This window comes from Equus caballus, chromosome X, assembly GCF_041296265.1.
Source record: "Equus caballus isolate H_3958 breed thoroughbred chromosome X, TB-T2T, whole genome shotgun sequence".
In the NCBI taxonomy this organism is placed as follows: domain Eukaryota; kingdom Metazoa; phylum Chordata; class Mammalia; order Perissodactyla; family Equidae; genus Equus; species Equus caballus.
The window spans coordinates 506,569-530,000 of record NC_091715.1 but is presented as its reverse complement, the minus strand read 5'-3'; the positions used below and the strand labels follow the sequence as shown (position 1 = coordinate 530,000).

Here is a 23,432-nt window from a genome sequence, read left to right as displayed (position 1 = left end):
ACGGGACCCCCATCTCTGCGCGGCCACCGCGCACGCGGGGACCCCCGTCTCCCGCCCATCCGCACCCGCGAGGACCCCCGTGCTATCCCCGCTTTTCTCCTGCACTCGGAGCTCCCGCAGGAGCCGGGGACATCCGGGTGCTGGGGGCCACCCCCCCCACATCCCCGCCCGCATCCCCCACTCGCGCCCAGTTCAGTCCCCGCAGGCCCCGCGCGGGGGGCGGAGCGTCGGCCAGGACCCTTGTACCCGGGGCGGGGCCTGCGCGGACGGGGGCGGGGCCTGCGCGGACGGGGGCGGGGCCTGGGCGGGACGGGGGCGGGGCGAGGTCTCTAGGGGGGCGGGGCTACACGCGGGGCGGGGCCTGGGGCCGCATTCAGGACGCTGGCTGGGGCGGGGCCTCGCGCGGGGAGGGGCGGGGCCTGGAGCCGCGCGGGGCGGGGTTTCGTTCGGGGCGGGGATGGGCGGGGCCTCGCTGTGGAGGGGCGGGGCATGGGCGGGGCCTGGCGCTGCGCAGGCACACTCGGCGGGGCCGGAGCGGAGCGCGGGCCGGCGGCGCCATGGTGCTGTGCCCGGTGATCCGGAAGCTGCTGCACAAGCGCGTGGTGCTGGCCAGCGCCTCCCCGCGCCGCCAGGAGATCCTCCGCCAGGCGGTGAGCATGCAGGGGGACGCGCCGGGGCCCCGAGCTGCGGCCACGGCCTAGGGAAGGGGAGGCCCTAGTGTCCGGAGGCCTAGTGACCCGGGGGCCCTAGTGACCAGGGTCTGCAGGGCCGAGCGTCCAGGGGGCATAGAGTCCAAGGAGCCGAGGGATCAGGGTCTGCAGGGCCTAGAGTCCAAGGGGCCTAGTGTCCAGGGGGCCTAGTGTCCAGGGACCCTAGCGTCCAGGGGGCATTGTGACAGGGGGACTAGTGACTGGGGGCCGAGCGTGCAGGAGGCATAGTGACTGGGGGCCCTAGTGTCCCTTGGGCTTCATGACCGGGGTGCCTAGTGGCCAGGGGGCCTAACATCCAAGGGACCTAGTGAGTGGGGTCATAGTGTCCAGGGGGCCTAGTGTCCAGGGGCATTGTGACTCAGGGAGTACTGAGCGGGGGCCTAGTGACTCAGGGCTGAGTGCCCATGACCCGGGCACCAGGGGGCCCAGGGACCATGGGCCCAGTGACCAGGCCCCGTCTGGGGGCGCGGGCCTTGTGAGGGGCGGAAGACCGTAGTGAGCTGGGTCTGGGACGGTGGGCCGGGGAAGGAGGAGCTGTGTGATGTGGGGTCAGGGCCTAGTGACCTGGTCACCTGTGGGCCAGGGTGTGCACGGCTGCGAGGCCCCGGCCCGGGCTCTGCTGAGCGGGTCCGTCCTGGAGCTGCTGGTGGGGCGACAGCGGCAGAGTGGACGAGACTTTGCATGGTGGGGGACGCCCTCTGGGGGACCGGGGTGCTGGAGATGTGAGGAGGGAGGGGGCCCCGGAGGCCCTGCCTGGGGTGGGGGCAAGGGGCGCTGTGGGGGTTCTTACAGTGAAGGGGCTGTGTGGGGGCCGTGTCATATGGTGGGGCTGTGTTATATCGTGGGGGCTGTGTTATATGGTGTGGCTGTGTCATATGGTGTGGCTGTGTCATATGGTGGGGCTGTGTTATATGGTGGGGCTGTGCTGTATGGTGGGGCTGTGCCGTATGGTGGGGCTGTGTTATATGGTGGGGGCCGTGTTATATGGTGGGGCCTGTGCCGTATGGTGGGGCTGTGTTATAGGGTGTGGCTGTGTCATATGGTGTGGCTGTGTTATATGGTGTGGCTGTGTTATATGGTGGGGCTGTGTTATATGGTGGGGCTGTGCTGTATGGTGGGGCTGTGCCGTATGGTGGGGCTGTGTTATATGGTGGGGGCCGTGTTATATGGTGGGGGCTGTGCCGTATGGTGGGGGCTGTGTTATAGGGTGTGGCTGTGTCATATGGTGTGGCTGTGTTATATGGTGGGGCTGTGCTGTATGGTGGGGCTGTGCTGTCTGGGCGTCCATGCTGTCTGTGGGTTCTGTGGTGGGGGTCAGGTGGGCATCAGAAGGGTGGAGGCGGGTCTGGGTGCAGAGTGCGGGGTGCCGTCTGCACCTCCATGGGGACCACTGCGGGGCCAGAACTGAAGGCAGCTCTCAGGCAGGCCCGGGGCCAGGTGGGGTGCAGGGGGTCCGTGACACAGGGGTGCTCCTTGTAGAGGAGGGGGAGGGACGCTACGAGTCAGATGGGGCTGCCCGTCCAGATGGAGAGCTGTCCCTCCATGCACAGGCCCACCTGCCTGTCCCCACCCCACTCGGAGGTGTCACCGTCTCCACGGCCGGCCTCCCACAGGGCTGTCCTACCTGCTCGTGCTGCTAGGGGCCAAGTGAAACACGTGCCCCCCGCCCCTGCACCCCGTCGGTGTGGCATTTTGGTTCCATTTCATGTGGGTGGTGCCTTTTCAGTTGTTCAGGGAAGCAGCGCTGGGCTCTGGGCCACCCTGGGAGCCCCTCGACCCCAGCACCCCAGTCAGCACCGCCCTGCTGGCCTCAATGTGGCTGCCGCGCCTCCCAGTGTCTTCCCGCCGGCTCCTGGGCCGGGCCTGGGGGAACGTCCAGGGACTGGATGAGCCGGCCGGGAAGCGGGAACGCGTTCCCGTAAACCTTGCACATTCTGTTCCGCGTCGTCCAATTCTCCCGGTAAACCCCCAACCCTCCCTTTTCTCCCGTTCCAGGGTCTCAGGTTCGAGGTGGTCCCTTCCCGGTTCAAAGAGATGCTCCCCAAGGCCTCGTTCCCCAGCCCTCCCGCGTACGCCGTCGAGACGGCCAAGCAGAAGGCCCTGGAAGTGGCCCGCCGGATGCACCAGGCAAGGCCCCCCGCCCCTCGGCTCCCCGCAGCCTCGCTCGCTCCCTCGCTCGCAGGTTTTAAACATCCGTGTCCTAAAGAAACGCGGTTTTAACAATAGGCTGTTCCCGTAGCTTATCCACCGCCGGGCGTCACTGTGGGTCATTTGCGTCACAGAGCGTGTCCGTCACTTTGTCACTATTTACGTCCTAAACTGGTCCAGTTAACGCAACAGTATCACGTACAGTAAAGAACTAACACAGCTCACTTATCACTACGTAATATCCGCTTGGCAATTAACGTACCAGCGTCCTTGACGTTCTAGAATGAACGTAGCTTAGCGCCAGGTGTCACTATGTAATCCGCTGTAGTAATTTATATAATGGTGTCATTTAGGATATCGAACGAAGGCAGCTTGTCTATCGCTCCGTGTGACACCATCTCATATACTCGTAATTAATATAACAGTCTCATTTACGATAGAGAATTAGCTTATTTATTAGCTTTATTTATTAGCTTAGAGAATTAGCTTATTTATTAGCTTTATTTATTAGCTTAGAGAATTAGCTTATTTATTAGCTTTATTTATTAGCTTAGAGAAGTAGCTTATTTATTCCTAGGTGTTACCACATAATTAGTATAATTCATCCAACAGTGTCATTTATTATAAAATTATATAAAATTAGTATAAAAATTGTATAAAATGAATGTCCGATCGATTACTATTTCTTATCACTATTACTCTGTTACTCATCTGTGACTATTAGATACTCTTGTGTGTTACTATCTATCCCTACATGTTGCAATAATGACTGACAGCAGCCTGTCGGGGAGCCACACCGCCCCCCTGCCCGTCCTCGCCCGGGGGCACTGAAGGACGCCCAGATCTCGCTCCCCGGAGGGACACCGGCTTCGTGCCGAACGACGCTGTTCCGCGCCCGTCGCAGCAGGGAGACGTTTGCGTCAACGCCGTTTCTGACCCAAATCTGGGTTTCTTGCAGAAGGACCTGCGGGCGCCCGACGTTGTCATCGGAGCAGACACCATCGTGGTGAGTCTGGCTCCCGGCCCCCGGTTTCCCGACTCCAGGAAGACCTCACCTTAAATTGGATCACATCTGCAAACACCCTATTGCCTCATCACGTCCCGTTCGCAGGGCCAGGGGGTGAGGGCCCGGGCCTATCGTTTGGGGGGGACACAGTGCTGCCCGACACCAGGATGTTGTCCACCGAGCCTTAGGGTCGGTGACGGGAGGTCCCGCGCGTCGGTCCTCACGGCCGCTCTGCCACACACGCGACGGCCCTCCGTCCGAGCCCACGCCTGGCCTGACGGTGACCTGAACCTGGAGACGTTGGGCCGCAATGTCAGCGGGCCGCCAACAGTCTCCAGACGGAGGGGCCGTGCATGTGAACACTGAAACAGCCCGGGGTCGGGAAACGCTGGACGGGGCCGTCCCGGGTCCGCCTTGCCCCAACGTGCCGTCTGTTCCCGGGCAACCCGGGTCGATGGGACCTACGTGCGGGCGGGCGGGCGTCTCTGGTTCTGGTTCAGGGCGTTTGTACGTGGAAGTGAAAAAGTGAGCAATGCAGGTTCCTCAAACGGCTAAGCATAGGATTACCCTGTGAGTCAGCAGAATGAGCCGTGAGCTGAGCCGTGGACCCCAAACTCACACGTTGGGGTCCTGACCCCCAGGACCTCAGGATGGGGCTGTGTGTGGAGACGGGTCTTTAAGGAGGGGATGGAGGTCAAATGAGGTCATGAGGGCGGGTCCTGATGGGAAGAGATGAGACACGCACAGAGGGACGACCACGTGAGGACACGGGAGAAGACGGCGTCTACACAGCAAGGAGAGAGGCCTCAGGAGGAGCCAGCCCTGCCCGCATCTGGATCTCGGACGTCCAGCCTCCAGAACGGGGAGACCGTCAATGTCTGTTGTTTAAGCTGCCCCATCTGAGGTCCTTTGTTAGGGCAGCCCTGCTTCATACTATTAGGAATATACTCAAAGGAATTGAAAATAGGGTTCAAACAACATCTGTACACCCGCGTTCCCGGCACTTTTCACGATAGCAGGAAGGTGCAAACAGCCCAAGTGTCCACCAATGGATGGATGGATACATAGACAGAATGTGGTCCATCCGTATGGTGGAATATTACGCAGCCCTGAACAGGAGTGAAGCCCTGAGACAGCTACGACGTGGAGGGACCTTGAACACAGGATGCTCAGGGAGAGGAGCCAGACACAAAAGGTCCCATAGTGTGTGATCCCATCGATAGGAAATGTCCAGAACAGGCCAATCCACAGACACAGAAAGTGGATTAGCCATTGTCAGGGGGGATTTGAGGGGGGAAAATTGCTCCGTGGGTCCCGAGTGCTCCAGGATGAGGAAGAAGCTTCTGGAAGCAGATAGAAGTGGTGGTCGCACGATGTCCAGAATGCACAAAATGCCACACAACCGTTTACTGTAAAACGGTGAATTTTATGTTCTGTTCATCTCACATCAAATTTTTAAAAAAAATAACCAGGGATCTAGAAAGCGGACGGGGCTGCTCTCACGCTCCCGGCTTGGGGCATGGGAATGACCCCCTCTCTCCGGACTCTCTCACAGGCGGTGGGGGGGCTCATCCTGGAGAAGCCGGTGGACAAGCAGGACGCCTACAGCATGCTGTCCAGGTGGGTGCCCACCCATCGGCCTCCTGGGAACCGGCCCCCCCGTCAGACAGAGCCACGGGGCGGGGTGGACGGCCGCAGCCTGGCCCGGGGGAGGTCGGAGGTCGGCCAGCGCCCTCAGACGTGAGCCGTGTTCATTCCCCCCTCCCACGGGGCTCACCCTGGGGCCGGGTGGCCATGATCCCGCACCTCCCTCCCTCCCCATCCTTCTCGGCTCCCCGTGTCCATCTGACTGGCTCTCCCCGGGCGCCTCAGCATCTGAGCTTCTGCTCCGGCCGCAGGGGGTCGGACACCGTCCCCCTCTGCCCATCCTGGACCACTGACCCCCGGGCGGGCCACCCCCATCACCTATTGTCGTGGTCTCCGCACCTCCACCGTGGGCTGCCATCTCCCCCTGGCCCGGGACAGCAAATGGGCCTGAGGAACAGCCGGCTAACAGCTGCCCGGGTCTGGGTCTGGGTCTGGGTCCTCCCACGCAGCCGGCCACCCCATGTGGATCCGTGTGCTCCCCAACGTCCGGGACCTTGGATCCCATAAAAGACCGCCCTGTGCTCCCTCCCACTCTGAGAGCGGGGACCACGCTCGCATCCACCTGTGCCGGTCGCTCTAAAGGTTCATTGCGGACGCGGTGGCCCGGATGATGTGGGAGAGGCCGGACAGGGAGCGGGGGTCGGGAGTCCCATGGGGCAATGCTGCGTGGACCCGGGGACCAGGGTCAGAGCCCGGCTCCCGCCCCAGACTCGCGGACCCAGGGACCGGGGTCAGAGCCCGGCTCCCACCCCAGACTCGCGGACCCCCGGACTCGCGGACCCGGGGACCGGGGTCAGAGCCCGGCTCCCGCCCCAGACTCGCAGACCCCCGGACTCGCGGACCCGGGGACCCGCGTCAGAGCCCTGCTCCCGCCCCAGACGCGCGGATTCGGGGACCCGGGTCAGTGCCCGGCTCCCGCCCGAGACTCGCGGACCCGGGGACCCGCGTCAGAGCCTGGCTCGCGCCCCAGACGCGTGTCGCTCCGTGTCTTGCAGGTTGAGCGGAAAAGAGCACAGCGTGTTCACGGGCGTCGCCATCGTCCACTGCTGCAGCCGAGGTACCGTGGCCGGTCCACCTCCTCCCGGGGTCGGGGTCCCCTGGGGGAGGCGCGGCGGGCGCTGTCGGTGCCCTGGGCGCGCAGAGGGAGCCCTTTTACCCCCGTGCTGCCCAGGAAAGCGGGGGGTCCCCGCATGGGCACGGGGTTCCCCTCTGCGCCGCCGAGGGAGGCGGGGCCGGGGGCGGTGTCTGTCCTAAAACCCGCCCAGCACCCGCAGGACGTTCCCTTTGAGACCCTGCGGTCCGGACGGCGGAGGAGGAGGCGGGCGCAGGGCGTCGTGCGTGCGTAAATGACGCCCCGACGAAAAAGTTCTTAAAAAACGCACAAAAACCCCCGAAGAGCAATTTTAAAGGCTGGTTTGAGGTCGGCGCAAGGACCCTGAGGCAGCGTTTGAGCTCCTGGCCCCGGGGCTGCCTGATAGCATCCCACTGATGGGGGGGGGGGGCGCCCCGAGGCAGTGGGTCAGCGGCCGGTGCACCTTGACCTCTGAGCCTTCAGTCTGGGGCCTTTCGGAGGGAAAGCACTCACCGGACAGACAGATTCTGCCAGACTTTCAACTCGCCTTTCTGTTTCATGTCTGTCCTGCGTCCTCACCCTCAGGCTTCTGTCCTTCCAGACGGCCGTCTGGACACCGACGTGTCGGAATTCTACGAGGAGACGAGGGTGCGGTTCTCGGAGCTGTCGGAGGACCTGCTGTGGGAGTACATCGACAGCGGGGAGCCCATGTGAGTCCTTCTCGGGAGGCGCCCTCCTGCGCCCTGCCCGCACGTGACCCCGGGGAGGTCACTCCTGGGTTTAGGGCCTGAGGTCCCGACGGTGTGCCCGATCGGTGCCCCGGCAGCCCTGTGGGTAAGGATGCTTCTCAGGAGGTGATCATAAACCGCTTCAGGCCCACCCCGGGCCCCACACCCGCTGCTGTGACGATGGGATGTCTGGGGAGCTGGGGTGGCCTCCGGGGGCAACTCCGCTCGGCCAGCACCCCTCTCTCTCTCTGGAAAGCAGAGGCCACCCTGAACCCGGTGGAGCGCCAGCCGCCCCAAAGCGTGTCGGCCCCAGACATCAGTGATCCTCGAGCTCGGGTCGCGAGGTCAGCGGCCAGTGGCTTTTGGCCTCGCTCCCGTGTCTGATGGTGGCTTGGGGGTCTGGCCTCGTGTGTTTCCTCTTGAAGTGGCTTGCTCGGGGTCCCCCCGTGGAGCCGGGGGCCAACAGTGGGTAGGCGAGTGTAGACGCCCCCCCGGGGCTGCTGAGGCCGAGGGTGGGAGCCTGCCTTCTCCTGGTTAAAGCCGGTCTCAGGCCAGCTCAGGGGGAAGTCAAGGGAGGAGGCCCCCTCGTTCCCAGGTTGGGGTGCACATGAGTGTTTTGGGGGACCCTAGGGACCCGGTGAGCTCCAGGCAGCTGGGCTGGGTGCACGAGCCGTGGCCTGTCCCACCCCAGCCAGGGGACACGCTTCGTGGGTGCACCGCTGGCCCTTGGGCGCCACCTCCGGAGGCGTCGGGCCCCGAGTCACGCCGCCCCCGCTTTGCATGTTCCTCCGCGCGGGTCGGGTCGGGTGGGGGGGGGGGGCCCCGCTGGCTCTGCACAGAGGCCGGCCCCGAGCTGCTGTCCGTCTGAGAGGACACGGACCACAGGGAGGCCCCCGGGGGTCCCCGCAGCTCCACACTCTGCAGCGGAGACGGGGCGGGAGGGAGATCGGGGGCGTCCCCAGGGCGAAGCGGGCGGGGTGGGCCTGCAGGACTGGGTGCGGGTGGAAGGGAGGGGCGACGCCCCAGAGTTCCCCGGATGTCCGCCTGGGCGCGGGAGCACGGGGCCGCCCACCCCCGTCAGGAAGGGGCGCGGAGGAGAATGGGGGGCGGGAGGAAGGGGGTCCCGTCTCCGAGTCTTGGGCTGCGCAGCTCGTGCGTCAAGGTGGGCGGTGACCCCAGGCCGGCTGAGGGGTCCCGTGTGCGCCCTGGACCCCCCCACCCCCGGGTCTCAGCATCTCCCGTGTCCGGGATGCCTCGCGGGAGCCCGAGGTCGGGGGTGTCTCAGTTGCTGGGGCCCCCCTAAGAGAGCACCACAGACTGGGGGTCACCCCACTGCCGAGGGGGCCCCCTAACTAAAGGCTCCTGCCGTTTTAGGGACCTGGGTTTGGGGGAGTGTGTGGGGGGGGTCTCGGATAGAAAGGTGCTGGGTGCTCAGTCGCTGGAGGGGGGTCTTCAAGGACCCCTCTTACCCCCGTGGAAGGAGGTGTCAGCAGGGCGCGCCCGAGGACCCCCATAAAGAGGCCTCCGAATGGGGCGCCTGGAATGCAGGTGCGGGGAACAGCATGGCGGGGGGGGCCCGGGGCCTTGACTGCCGCCCCCAGAGACTGTGGTCCCTGGGCCGCGCACCGGGCCTGGGGTGCAGGGCGGCTCCCCCCGGGGCCTAGAGGGCCACCCGTGCGATGGCCCGGGGCCGGGTCTGAAGGATCGGGTCCGACTTGAGCCCGGAGTCTCACTCCTCTGGGCTGCGGATCGCGGGGTCCCCTCCACTCGTCACGGACTCTTGAATGACGTGCCGAACGTTGACGTGTCCCCTGACCTTTGGCCGTGTCCCCTCCCCGCCCCTGTGGACCCCTCCCCACCCCGCTCAGGGACAAAGCCGGGGGCTACGGGATCCAGGCGCTGGGCGGCATGCTGGTGGAGCAGGTGCACGGGGACTTCCTCAACGTCGTGGGCTTCCCCCTGAACCGCTTCTGCAAGAAGCTGGCCGAGCTCTACTACCCCTCGGGCCGCGAGGACCCCCGCCCGGCTCAGAGCCACCAGGGCCGCGGCGGCCGGGACGAGGACGGGGGAGAACGAACACAGGCTGCGGGCCCAGAGGAGGCCGTTTCCAGCAGGACGGGGCACAGCCCGCCCCCGTTCCCCACGGGCCTGCTGGAACTCGTCGACAGCTTCAAAGCTTCAAAGGTACCTGTGCCAATGTCCTGGGGCAGCCCTAACGAACGAGCCCACACCGGGGCCTTAAACCCCAGGGGTCCACCCTCCCCCGTCCTGGAGCCCAGAGTCTGGGGTCAAGGGTCGCAGGGCCGCGCTCCCTCCGGAGGCTCCCGGGGAGGGTCTCTCCTCTCCATCCTTGATTCAGGGCCGCCTCCTCCAGGAAGCCCTCCTCTCCATCCTTGATTCAGGGCCGCCTCCTCCAGGAAGCCCTCCTCTGCATCCTTTCCTTCATCACGTCTGCAAAGACCCCATTTCCAGACAAGGGCCCGTTCCCAGGTTCCTGGGCTCAAGATTCAGCCTATCATTTCAGGCCACCATAGTGCCCCTAACACTGTCCCCGGCTGATTTTTTCTGCCTTCACTAAATGGCTTGGCGCACAGAGCGACTTCTGGGATCAGCAGAGGGTGGGTGCGTCGGCCCGGATTTCCTGGGACGCACCCCCTGGTGTGTGAGGCCCCCGCTGGGGGCCGTGGGGTCTGTGGTTGGTGCCTGACCGGGGTGGGGCCTCCGTGGTTGTTTGAAGGTGAGCTGCACCCCTGTGACCCCAGTGGGTCCCTCACGGGCCTTTCCCGGGTCAGGGAGGCAAGGCGGCAAGTCTGACTGTGCGGCAGCCTTGGGCCCGGTGGCTGGTGGACTCTGGCACTGGGTCACCTGTTTTTCGGAGGGCACACAGGGTCAGCGTCCGTGTCCTCATGCCCTGTGGCCTCCCTGGGGTCACCGGGCGCCCATGGCTGCAGCCTCCGCGGTCCGTCCTGTGAGGTGACCTGTGCCGAGTGGGGACTGGAGGAGAGCCGGGGCGCTGGTGGAGGGCTGAGGCTGCGGGACTGGGGGCCACCCCCTCCCCCGGCCACCTCCCTGTTACCTGCTCGTCAGGAGAGAACCTCTGGTGATTAGGGAAGAAAGGCGGCTGTGGTGTGTTGCAGCTCAAATTCTCTAACTGACCTAAAAAGGACCATGAAAACAGCGCTCCTGCCGTGCACCACGCTGGCCCACCGTTGAGCTACACAGGGGTTCCAGAGGCATCGGCTGTCGTCCGTCATCTGTCTGTCCACATCTATCCGTCCATCCATCCATCTTTCCCATCCAACTCTATCTATCTTCTTCCTATCATCTATCTATCTATTTTTGTCTGTCATCTATCTCTATCGTCTTTTATCATCTGTCTTTACATCTGTCTTCCATGTATGCTTCCATCCATCCATCTTTCCTATCCATCATTTCTGTCTATCATCTATCATCTATCCATCTATCCATCCATCCATCTATCCGTTCATTTATGTATCTATCCATCCATGTATCTATCCATCTCTCTATCCATCTATCTATCTATTCATCTATCCGTCTATCCATCCATCCATCTATCATTTATCTATCCATCCATCCATCTATCATCTATCTATCCATCTGTCTATCTGTCCATCCATCCATCTATCTATCCATCCATCTATCCATCCATCTATCCATCCATCCATCCATCTATCTATCCATCCATCCATCTATCATCTATCTATCCATCTGTCTATCTGTCCATCCATCCATCCATCTATCTATCCATCCATCTATCCATCCATCCATCCATCTATCCATCCATCCATCTATCATCTATCTATCCATCCATCTATCCATCCATCCATCCATCTATCTATCCATCCATCTATCCATCCATCCATCCATCTATCTATCCATCCATCCATCTATCATCTATCTATCCATCTGTCTATCTGTCCATCCATCCATCCATCTATCCATCCATCTATCCATCCATCCATCCATCTATCTATCCATCCATCCATCTATCATCTATCTATCCATCTGTCTATCTGTCCATCCATCCATCTATCTATCCATCCATCTATCCATCCATCTATCCATCCATCCATCCATCTATCTATCCATCCATCCATCTATCATCTATCTATCCATCTGTCTATCTGTCCATCCATCCATCCATCCATCCATCCATCTATCCATCCATCCATCCATCCATCCATCTATCCATCCATCCATCCATCCATCTATCCATCTATCTATCCATCCATACATCTATCATCTATCCATCTATCCGTCTATCATCTATCTATCCTCTATCCATCCATCTATCTATAATCTATCCATCTATCTATCCATCCAACCATCATCTGTCCATCCATGTATCTATGTATGTATCTATCTATCCATCTATCTATCCATTCATTTATGTATCTATCTATCCATCCATGTATCTATCCATCTATCCATCCATCCATCTATCATCTATCTATCCATCTATCTGTCCATCCATCCATCCATCTATCTATCTATCATCTATCTATCCATCTATCTGTCATCTATCTATCCATCTGTCTATCTGTCCATCCATCCGTCTATCTATCCATCTATCTATCTATCCATCTATCCATCCATCTATCTATCATCTATCCATTTATCTATCTATGTATCCATCTATCTATCTATCCATCCATCCATCCATTTATCATCTTCTATCAATCATGTACCTATTTGTCTATCCATCATCTAATCTATGTGTCATGCATCTTTCCTATCCATCATCTCTGTCTATCATCTGTCTATCTTCTATTTATTTCCCTATGTACCTACCTATCTATCCATCCACCCATCTGTCACCTAAGTCATATCACGAAGGTCTCCCAGCGCCCCATTGTGCTGACCCGGCCGAGGGACAGCCTGGAGTCTGAGAGCATACACCACCTGCCAGTGCCGGGGTCCCGCCCCGGCGGAGTCCAGGTTCCTGAGGGATGGACGGCGTCGGCGCGATGAGAGAGGGGGAAATAAAGGGGATGTGAGACTTGGGTTGGTGTTAGCAAGTCCGACTTTACTGTGCACAAGTGTCGTTTATATATTTTTCAGGATTAGTACAGAAATAGTTTTACAAATATTCTCAGAGAGATAAGGAAGTAAGAAACGAGCACAAGAATATTTATTAGCATTCCATTCTATAGAGCATAAGGTTAATGATCGTCTTCTCTGCAATTAACTAGTGTTTTTTGTCTCTAAGCTAAAGGAGATAGGTACCTAGGCGTCTGTTGTAATTCATGGTAAAGTTAAATCAAAGAGAGAAGGTCCAGGCCTCCGGACAGGACAGCAGCCCGTCTGGTTACATCCTGGTGGAGCCATCCCTGCCTCCCTCAATCATTTACGCCATTAGTGTAGATGGTTAATGGGAACAAAAGGCGACTCCAGGGTGTCTTATCCCCAGGGCTATCTGCATTCTCAGCGGGCAGTTAAACATCTTTACTTTTTCGCGCCCTTTAGGGGCTGGAAGCATTCCTTTGTCTTTTAGATTGTAGAGCTAACGGTCCCTTAAGTACACTGCCGGAGAAAGTATCACATTGTTAGTAAAGTAAAGGGCTGAAAAGCTAAACTAAACTATAAATCTTCAAGAATAAAAAAGAGAAATAAGTATACACATAACCTTGATAGAAAGCATGCATATAATTCAGAAAATATCGGGGGTGTTGGCCGGCCATTCTTCACCGAGGGGCATTCTTGCACCCCTCGGCCCTTCTACTCACCAATTATTTATTATTTATTGCTTTTAGGAGAAAACCTCTATAACATTTTAACAGAAAGCAGAAGGTCAAGAATAATATATAGATACTTCTTGATCAACCAATTAACCAACAAACTTAGAAGGACGATGCATATGTATATTTAGACAAAGAACTGGAGGGAGAAGGAAACATTAACCAGATGGAGGCCATAAACCTAATTCGACATCTTATCTGGGCAGGATTCCTTTCTGATTGTCTCACATGGGACTGTGTGCTCCTCCATTAATTAACTGAAAAATATCTTGAAAGTTACCTGCAGGTGGTCACATTCTCTTACTGTATCTAATTTTCCCGGGAGGTAGTGCCTCCCAAGCAGCCACCCAAAGGAGTGAAAACTGGAGGTTAAGAAAGGAAAAGGAATGAAGGGCAGTTAAAAGCAGCACAGATTTCAGAACTATGTGAGGGGCTGGCCGGTTATTCTTCACCAAGGGGCGGCCCTGCACCCCTCGGCGTTAATCGGCTGGACCCTGTCAAACAGCCGATCAAATGATGTAGCCACGGCTCCCAGCATGCCAGGATGTTCTCAATGCTGCCCAGCGTCGGGCCCTTTACCAGAGTGCCCCAGTCGTCACAGAAGGCTTCTGTGTTATGAGGTCGCGGCCCAAATGAGGGTCACTGATGTCCCCTGAAGGCACGTGTCCTGAGCAGTGTAGAGAATGGGCCTCTGTCTCCAAATCCGGCCGCATTCTGAGCCCTGGGGGTCAGGGCCTCGACCTCTGAACCTTAGGGGGGACACCGTCCAGCCCGTGGCGCGTTGGTTTTTCTCCCGTGGGACCATTTTTTGTGCTCAGTATTCAGTGATTTGGTTCTGCCTTGTGCCAACCTGGTACTACCTGGCCTAACCCCACGGCTCCCGGGAGGAGAAGGTCCCGTTGGCGAGTTAAATACTTCTGACGCTTTCACCTCCGTCCTTTGAGGCCACGGGAGTAAAACGTACTCGACAAGTCACGTCCTGACTCCCTTTGTCCTGGTCTTTCGCACAGGCCCTGTTCACGGCCTGCAAGCTGAAGGTGTTTGATTTACTCAAAGACGGAGCCCCCCTGAAGGCCGTGGACGTTGCCGGCAAGCTCGGCGCCTCCGCGTGTGGGACGGGACGGCTGCTGGACGCCTGCGTGGCCCTGGGGTTCCTGCAGAAGACGGACAGAGGTCAGCGGCTGCCGCAGGGCTGCCCGGGAGTCTTTGCGGGTGGAAGCGGGGCACCGAGTGAGGGCGGGGAGGGCGCGACCTTCCGTCCGTCTGCCCGGGGAGCGTGGCCGTTCCCCAGAGGACGGACGACAGGAAGGAAGCAGAGGCGGCTGTGTGAGTGTGAGGAGAGTGACCGCGGATGGGCTGCACGAGGCAGGCGCTCCAGAGAAACTGACCCTGGGAGGAGGGTGTCCAAACGGGGGCTTCTCTTCACCCATTTATTTACATAGACGGACAGACCACGAGGGGGAGGGATGGATGGATGGATGCATACGCAAACACAGATGGAAGATACACCGACGATAGACAGATGGATGGATGATCGATAGATAATAGGTAAATAGATCATGGCTCGATAGTTACTAGATAGATGGATGTCAGAAGATGTACATGATGGATGCATGGGCAGGTACATGGGTGGATGGATGATAGGTAGGTAGGTAGATAGATATATAGATGATAGATTGATGATAGATGTAGATAGAAAGATACAGACAATATAAATGGATCAATAGGATAGATAGGATGGATGGATGGATAGATGATTGACAGATAAAGTAGATGACAGATGAGATGGATGGTTGGATACATAGAGAGATGACAATAGATGATAGATATAGAGACAAGATAAATATAAATAGATGATAGAGGAGATGGATGGATGAATGGATAGATGCATTGATAGATGATACATACATAGATGTATAGATGATTAAATGGGTAGATAGATAATACATAGATAGATGATAGAAATATGGGTAGAGAAATGACAGATAGATGATAGATAGATGGATATGAGATGGATATACACAGATGATAGATGAGACGGATGGATAGATGGATACATAGATGATAGATATAGATAGATATAGATAACACAGACAGATGAATAGACAGGATGGATGGCTGCATAGATGGATGGATAGATGGATAGACAGATGATTGATTGATGATAGATAAAGTAGATGACTGATGAGATGGATGGGCAGATAGATGATAGATATAGATATAAGTAGATGATAGATGAGATGGATGGATACATGGATAGAGAGATGATGGATAGATGATAGATAGCTAGACTGGTGATAGATGGATAAATGGATAGATGGATAGATGGATGGATAGATGGATAGATGGATGGATAGATGGATAGATGGATGGATAGATGGATGGATAGATGGATGGATAGATGGATAGATGGATGGATAGATGGATGGATGGATAAATGGATAGATGGATGGATAGATGGATGGATGGATAGATGGATAAATGGATAGATGGATAGATGGATGGATGGATAGATGATAGATGGATGGATGGACGGATGGATGGATGGATGGATGGATGATGGATGGATAGATGGATGGATGGATGGATGGATAGATGGATGGATGGATAGATGGATGGATGGATGGATGGATACATGGATAGATGGATAGATGGATAGATGGATGGATGGATAGATGATAGATGGATGGATGGATGGATGGATGGATGGACGGATGGATGGATGGATGGATGGATGATGGATGGATAGATGGATGGATGGATGGATGGATGGATGGATGGACGGATGGATGGATGGATGGATGATGGATGGATAGATGGATGGATGGATGGATGGATGGACGGATGGATGGATGGATGGATGGATGATGGATGGATGATGGATAGATGGATGGATGGATGGATGGATGGATGGATAGATAGATGATGGGTAGAGAGTTGATAGATAGATAGCTGGATAAATGGGTAGATGGATGGGTAGACAGGTGGGTAGACATAAGTGGATGAGATGGACGGCTGGATGGACAGACGGCTGGATGACAGTCCGCGTTGCTGACAGGCCAGCACGGTGTCCGAGCAGAGGGCACCCCGGATGGTCCCTGAGCAGCTTGGGAAGCTCGGGGGCAGGAGAGGCCTCTCTGCTTCTGTGAGAAGGGGGAAAGCGAGGGTCCGGGGGAGGCCCCAGCCCTGCCCTTCACACAAGGCGTGCAGACTACACCCTTAGGATTTGCAGCACGGAGAGCAGGACTCCCTCCGCAGCCAGAGTGTTGCAGGAACATTCTCCTCTGCTCCAAATAAGGACCCAACGGGGAGAAAGGCTCCCACCTCCAGACTTTTAACCCCTGGTCCCCGGGGAGCGTCTCCTGATTCCTTTTGGCAGACACCGTTCACGGGTCTCCACCCCAACCCCGATGGCCGGGGTTCTGTGGGGCCGCCACGTCCGAATCCCGTCCTCTGAAAGCTCAGTAGGCGGCAGAACTCCTCCTCCCCCAGCGGAATCCCAGTCTCTGCTTTGGAGCCCGTCAACTGATTGGGCGAGGCCCACCCACATTCCCCCCAGGGTCGTCCCCTTGACTTCAGGTCAGCAAGACGGTGTTGGCGTTCGCCTCTCAACGGTGCCGAGCGGCTCCCTCCCTCCCGGGTGTCCCCGGGGCCCCCCCCACCCCGAGAGAGACCCCCCCCACGACGCCCTGTCCTCCCAGGTTACAGCAACACAGAGACGGCCAACCTGCACCTGACGTCGGACGGGGCGTACTCCCTCCGCGGCCTCGTCTTGCACCACAGCGACCACCCCTGGGACCTCTCCGCACGCCCGGAGTCGGCCGGCCGAGACGGGGTCGACCCCCACGACGGGGCCCTGGGCGAGAGGACGGGACCCCCGTGCCAGGTAACCGTCCCGTTCGCTACACGCGCGTCACCGAAGGGCCCGTGGGGACGGCGTCCATCTCCATCTGTGGGATGGCGGGAACCTTCTAGAAAACCACTGAGCTTCTGGACCCCGGGATCCAGCAGGGGCCGGGGCGTTTGGGGTGGAAGAGCTCAAAAAGGGGGATTCCGCGGGATGGACACATGCTCACTCGGCCGCGGGCCCAGCACCCCCTGCAGCCTCGCCGCCCGCAGCCCCCTGTCCCGCGAGAATCTCCGGGGCCGACTCGCTGTGGGTCCCGTCGGGCCCGACTCGGGTGGCGGGAGGGGGGTCTGCGGGGCGGAGACCCAGGGGGGGCTGCGGCCGAGGGCGGAACCCATGGAAGGCGGCCAGGCAGGGGTGTCTGTGAGACAGAGAGAGACAGAGATCAGAGAGGCTGAGACACAGAGACACAGAGACAGAGAGAGACAGTGAGAGACACAGGCAGAGACCTGGACGCGGCCCCGTCACAGCCTCGAGGTCGAGGGGGACGCAGGACGGGCCGGCCCCGCGGGATGTCAGTGGGCAGGGGGCGGGCAGGCCACCGCGTCCGCGTGCGTCTCCCAGACCCCCTTCTGTTCCAGGCGTCCTGCGCCCACAGCGAGGAGACGAGGCTGGGGCTCCTGCGGGCCATGCACAGCCTGGCCAAGCTGACCGCACGCCACGTGGCCACGGCCTTCGACCTGTCCCGCTTCGGCTCCGCCTGCGACCTGGGAGGTGCGTAGACCCCGCCGGGGAACCGAGCGCAAAGGGCTCCCAGGAGACAGGACGAGCAGACCCCCCACCCGAGAGAGGCAGTGGGATCAGGGTCCCCGGAGGACACCCGAGCTGTCAGCTTCTGTTTCCCCATCCTCTGTGCACACCCTTCCAGTGGCCCAGAGTGGCTGCTGTGGCGCCAGCCATCGCGCCTGCATTTCCGCAGCAGAAAGGAGAAGGGAAGAGCAGAGCCCCCCCCCGCCCACCGTGCTTCGCTCTGAGGATTCCCCAGGGAGCGAAACCCCACGTTCGCAACGTCGTTTCAGTTTTGCCGAGTTCAACCCTGGAGACTCGCCAGGCGTCCCGAGGCTGCGGTCCCAAAGTCTGTGTTTGCACCCCGCAGGCTGCACGGGCGCCCTGGCCCACGCGCTCGCCCGGGAGTACCCGCGGCTCCGGGTGACCGTGTTCGACCTCCCAGAGGTCCTCCAGCACGTCGCGGGTTTCCAGCCCGACGGACCGCGCACGGAGCAGGTCAGCTTCCTGCCAGGTGAGCGCCCGTGTGCGTCTGCCGGGCGTCGACCTTTGGCCGGCCTCATGCGTGTGTCATGCAGAGCGGCGCACGCGTGTGCGTGTGTGCGTGTGCATCTTGGGGTCACGAGAACGGGAGGGCAAGGTCAGCGGCGTCGGGAGCAGCCAGGGCGGGAGGAGAGGGGAACGGCCGACACGGCCATGTGCAGGGGTCTCCGACCGACTGCCTGACTGAGGCCACCAAAGCGACCGTGGGCACAGAGAAGTGACCCTGGGGCTTGATTCAGGGCCGCCTCCTCCAGGAAGCCCTCCTCTCCATCCTTGATTCAGGGCCGCCTCCTCCAGGAAGCCCTCCTCTCCATCCTTGGATTCAGGGCCGCCTCCTCCAGGAAGCCCTCCTCTCCATCCTGGATTCAGGGCCGCCTCCTCCAGGAAGCCCTCCTCTCCATCCTTGATTCAGGGCCGCCTCCTCCAGGAAGCCCTCCTCTCCATCCTTGATTCAGAGCTGCCTCCTCCAGGAAGCCCTCCTCTCCATCCTTGATTCAGGGCCGCCTCCTCCAGGAAGGCCTCCTCTCCATCCTTCCCTTCATCACACCTGCAAAGACCCTGTTTCCAACCCGGCCCCGGGTTCTGGGGGCCAGCAGTGGATTCTATCTTTTTGGGGGTCACGGTTTGCCCACGACAAGCAGGGCGTCTGCTTCAGCAGCTCCAGAGGCCGGGACATCCCGTCCCCGTCAGGTGTCCGACCCGTTCTTAGGTCCCTGACGACTGACTGACTGACTGACTCCCTCCCTCTTGTTTGCAAACCAGGCGACTTTTTCGAAGACAGCCTCCCGGAGGCCGATCTGTACGTTGTCTCCCGAATCCTGCGCGACTGGCCGGACGGCAAGGTCCACGAGCTGCTGAGCCGCGTGGCGCGTGCCTGCAAACCAGGTGAGGCCACGGCGTCCACGTCCCTCTTGCAAAACCTAATTTTCGTTTAAAAAAAAAAAAAAAAACCAGCAAGTTTGACAGAGAGAGTTAGCCGCCCCATCCACCCTGTGGCGGTCGGTTCACCGTCTCCCCGAGGACGGGCTTGATTCTCGGCCGGTGGCACAAGCTTCTGAAGTTTTGGAGACTGGGCCCCGACCTGTGCTCTCTGGGGGGGCGGGGGGGGGCTCCCCTGAGTCCCAGCGTCCTGGCCCCGCAGAGCCCGCGACGACCTGTGGGGTCTCCCGCCCCACACCCGTCCAGAGAACGGAACCCACGGGATGCGTGTGTCTGTTCCGAGAGGGATTTATTATAAGGAGTAGGTTCCCGCGATGGTGGAGGCTGACCCATCCGGGCCGCAGACTCAGGGGAGAGCGGGGTGGCAGGTGGAGTCTGACGCTGTCCGGAGGCAGAATTCCCTCTTCCTCGGGGGAACCCCACGTCCTGTTGCTCTTGGCGCCTTCAACTGATTGGGCGAGGCCCACCCACGCGATGCAGGTCCATGCTGCGGCCCGACCCGACCCAGGGCCTCCGCAGGCCGGCCGCTCTGCATCCTCCCAGCCTCCCGAGAACCCCGGGGGTCCCGTTGGCCAACACGGGGTCCGAGAGGTGCCAGCAGCTTCCGAGCCCCAAGTTCCGCCAGGGGACGAGACCCCCCAGGACTCAGGGAGACGTGCGTGGGAACCGGGGCACCGAGCAGCCACAGACACGCCCAGAGAGGGTCCCTCCCCTGCAGCCTCCGGAGGGAGCTCGGGCCCCGTGACCCCCGTGACCCCTTGATTGTCCCCAGAGGGAGAAATTCCCCCCCCCAGGGCCGCGCCGAGAGCTGAAAGCGGGCTCCGGGAATAGAAATAAGCCTTCTGGAAAAGCGCCACAGCAGCCCCCCCCTCACGTGCATTTTCCACCCTCGCCGCCCGGGTCTCCCGGGTCCCGGTGGGGCCGGTGCTGACCTGCTCCCCGGGGCTCCACACCCGGGTCCCTCACCAGGGTTGCACCGTGAACGGGGGCCCGGATGGCATTCGGGAGGCGGGGGCCTCCGTCCCCACCATCGGCCTTCCTCACGCGTTTGCACACGGCGACTTCCCTCCCTCCGGGGAGCCCCTGTGGTGCCTGCCCTGGACCCGGCGCCCCAGGCTGGGTCCTGAGACGTCTCCCTCTCTGTGTCTCTGTGTCTCTGTCTCTCCATGTCTCCTGTGTGTCTCTGTGTCTCTGTGTCTCTGTCTCTCCTCTCTGTCTCTCCTCTCTGTCTCTCCGTCTCTGTGTCTCTCTGTCTCTGTCTCTCCTCTCTGTGTCTGTCTCTCCTCTCTGTCTCTCCATGTCTCCTGTGTGTCTCTGTGTCTCTGTGTCTCCCTCTCTGGTTCCCCAGGCGGCGGCCTCCTGCTGGTGGACGTGGCGGCGCGGCCCGAGGCGGAGGCGGAGGCGGAGGGGCTGCGGCGGCGGGCCGGCGGGGAGCGGAGCGCGGCCGTCTACGCGCACCTGCTGCGGCGCCTCGGATTCGCGGACGTGCGCGCGGCGGGTGCGGGGGGCCGTCCGCTCGCGCTCCTGGGCACCCGGGGCGCCCCCTGACCCGCGCTGTCCCGGCCCCCGCGCTGCCCCCGCGGGATGCATGAGTCCGGCCCCAGGGCCCGCTCCCGGGTGGGGTGGGAAAACGGGGTGCCGTGGGGCGCGGTGAGGGCGGCCCCCATGCCTCTCCCACCGCCCGCCGTCCTCGCGCCTCCGCCACCTGCGCCAACGCGGGGCCCCGTGATTGACAGCTCCGTCGGCCACGCCCACCCTGCACCGCGCGTGCGCGCGCCCAGCCTCCCCCCGCGCCCACCCGGCCGGGCTGTTCCCGCCAGTGTCGCTGATCCGTGTTGGGCAAACAGCAAGCCCCCGCGAGGAACTCGGCACAGCAGGCAGCTGCAAGTGTGGAGCACCTTAGACGGGGCTGTTCGGATACAAGGTCGCCATTAGGAAACACTGTCACCAGTAGAGACGATTTCTGAAACAGACTGTAACCAAAAAGAATTAGGAGCGCCAGCGGAAGGACCTGCAACTGGAACACACGACCGTGCACTCAGGGCTTTCGGAGGAAAAGGGAAAAAAAAAAATTGTTAGATAAAACGCCCAACTGTGCGATGGGGTCACCTTCCCACGGGCCCCCCTGTGGGTGTGACAGGTCACTCTCGCTGTCCAGCTCAGGCCAGCACAGGTAACTAACGGACAGACCTACGGGCCTTTGTATAAACTGTTTCTCTGTGCAAGATATTTTATTTTATTTTATTTTATTTTATTTTTTAAAGATTTTATTTTTTTCCCTTTTTCTCCCCAAAGCCCCCCGATACATAGTTGTGTATTCTTCGTTGTGGGTTCTTCTAGTTGTGGCATGTGGGACGCTGCCTCAGCGTGGTCTGACGAGCAGTGCCACGTCCGCGCCCAGGATTCGAACCAACGAAACACTGGGCCGTCTGCAGCGGAGCGCGCGAACTTAACCACTCGGCCACGGGGCCAGCCCCTGTGCAAGATATTTTAAATAAATTCAACACAAATTACGTATTTTATATATAAACGTATAGATATATGTTTATAATTGACATACTATTATCATTGTAGAAATACTATTATAGTTTTCATGCTATCATAATTTTATAGCTATTACAATTTTTATATCGGGACAAACTACATCTTCTATATGGTAAATATATATACACACAAATACATAATTTTGGACGGACCCCAAATTTTTTTTAAAAAAAAGCACAAATTGGGGGCCGGCACAGTGGTTAAGTTGGTGCACTCCACTTTGGCGGCCTCGGGTTCGAGGGTTTGGATCCCGGGCGTGGAGCTACACACCACTCACCAAGCCATGCTGTGGCAGGCGTCCCACATACAAACTAGAGGAAAATGGGCCCAGATGTTAGCTCTGGGCCCATCTTCCTCAAGAAAAAACAGGAGGATTGGCAACAGCTTTTAGCTCAGGGCCAATCTTCCTCACCAAAAAAAAAAAAAAAAAAAAAAAGAACAGATTGTCTGCACAGGAGGCCAAAACAGAGGAGGCAGGAGGTGAAACCCTGGTCCTAGAGGTACCGAGCCGTCGCACAGGACGCCCACAGCTCACGACCCCTGTGTCTCCGTCCCAGGTGTGGCCCCCAGTGGACCTGCAGCCGCAGGGAACTGGCAGTGACTGGCCCTGAGAGCCAAGGGCTGCACCAGCCCCGCCCTGACCCCTGGGCTGGTGCACAGCTGCCAGCAGGGCCACGTCCTAGGGTGGAGCTGAGGTGACACCGCCCCGGTCACCTTGGCCAGCCCAGTCAGGCCGCTTCCCCTCCCGGAAGAACAGGCCGGGTCCCCGTGGGGGCCGTGCAGCCTTTGTGTTCAGCCGGGCTGAGCAGAAACGGGGGGCGTCCGTGGTGCTAACAGCAACTGGGGTTCAGGGCTGTACACCCGCTCCGGGTGCCGGGAGCTGTGTCAAGGTCACCCGCTTTGTTAGAAGCAACCGACCCTGTCTCAAGGTCACCTGATTTGTGCCTGTCACCAGACATGCCAGCGCCCCTGCCGGGGCTGCAGGGAGCCGGGCGGGGGCTGAGCCTGGGACCCCGAGAGTGGCCGGCCCCGAGGTCCCACGGCCACGACAGTGCCCTTGCACCGTGGACCCACCCGCTCGAGGGAGCCCCCCACGATGCAAACAAAGCAAGGGCCCGGGGACACTCGGGGAAACTGACCAAGCATCCGTGGGGTCCCCGGACCCCCTGCTCTCCCGCTGTTGGACCACCCGTCACGCAAAAACTGTGTTTAGGGGAGCGTGGTGGGAGAGAGGGTGCACGGGTGCGGGCGCCACGCCTCTTTACAGGGAGTTTATGCTTTAGGAAGCAAGAGGATTTCAAGATTGGAATTCTGGGCAGGGCCGCCTGGCCTGACCCACACCCTCCAGGCCCGATTCATTCATTCATCCAGCCATTCATGCATGCATTCATTCCGTCAGCAGATGTCTTTGCCCTCCAGGACAGTCTGGATGCCTCACTGGGTCAAGTCGGCCCCCAGGAGTGTCGGGGGGAGGGGATGGGACAAGGGGCTGTAAGGACCTCTCTCCCTCTTCACTCCACCTCTCAGCATCCTCTCCTTTCCCGTCTCAGGTGTGCAGTCGGCCTCGGGTCTCCCGGCCCAGGTACACTGAGTTCTGTTTCCCGAGTGCACAGCCCCGCTGCCCTCCCAGGTCAGCTCAGTGGAGCAAAGGGGCCGCGTCACCCTCACACACACACACACATACACACACACGCAACGCTTTC

General features: G+C 59.5%; 1 protein-coding gene across 3 annotated transcripts; it reads left to right on the top strand.

The window, feature by feature from the left end:
- The first annotated feature begins 509 nt into the window (after positions 1 to 509).
- On the top strand, positions 510 to 21,439 carry ASMTL (acetylserotonin O-methyltransferase like). 3 transcript variants are annotated; one of them, XM_070257898.1, is made up of 13 exons: positions 510 to 650; positions 2,706 to 2,837; positions 3,817 to 3,864; positions 5,420 to 5,484; positions 6,507 to 6,568; positions 7,185 to 7,293; positions 9,180 to 9,495; positions 14,081 to 14,243; positions 16,772 to 16,956; positions 17,559 to 17,691; positions 18,074 to 18,217; positions 19,009 to 19,131; positions 20,534 to 21,439. In XM_070257898.1, the coding sequence occupies exons 1-13, from the start codon at positions 558 to 560 to the stop codon at positions 20,731 to 20,733; spliced, it is 1,773 nt and encodes a 590-aa protein (XP_070113999.1). In that variant the 5' UTR covers positions 510 to 557; the 3' UTR covers positions 20,734 to 21,439. The 3 variants fall into 3 exon arrangements, with proteins under 3 accessions (XP_070113999.1, XP_070114000.1, XP_070114002.1); XM_070257899.1 differs by lacking the exon at positions 20,534 to 21,439 and having other exon boundaries at positions 18,529 to 19,131; XM_070257901.1 differs by lacking the exon at positions 510 to 650 and having other exon boundaries at positions 3,817 to 3,978.
- Positions 21,440 to 23,432: the final 1,993 nt, after the last annotated feature.

Excerpts from the sequence above, each read along its gene's own strand:
- ASMTL (XM_070257898.1), top strand. The coding sequence starts at position 558 with ATGGTGCTGTGCCCGGTGATCCGGAAGCTGCTGCACAAGCGCGTGGTG. Across the intron at positions 2,838-3,816 it reads TGGCCCGCCGGATGCACCAG|AAGGACCTGCGGGCGCCCGA; the intron begins GCAAGGCCCCCC and ends GGTTTCTTGCAG. Across the intron at positions 17,692-18,073 it reads CTCCGCCTGCGACCTGGGAG|GCTGCACGGGCGCCCTGGCC; the intron begins GTGCGTAGACCC and ends TGCACCCCGCAG.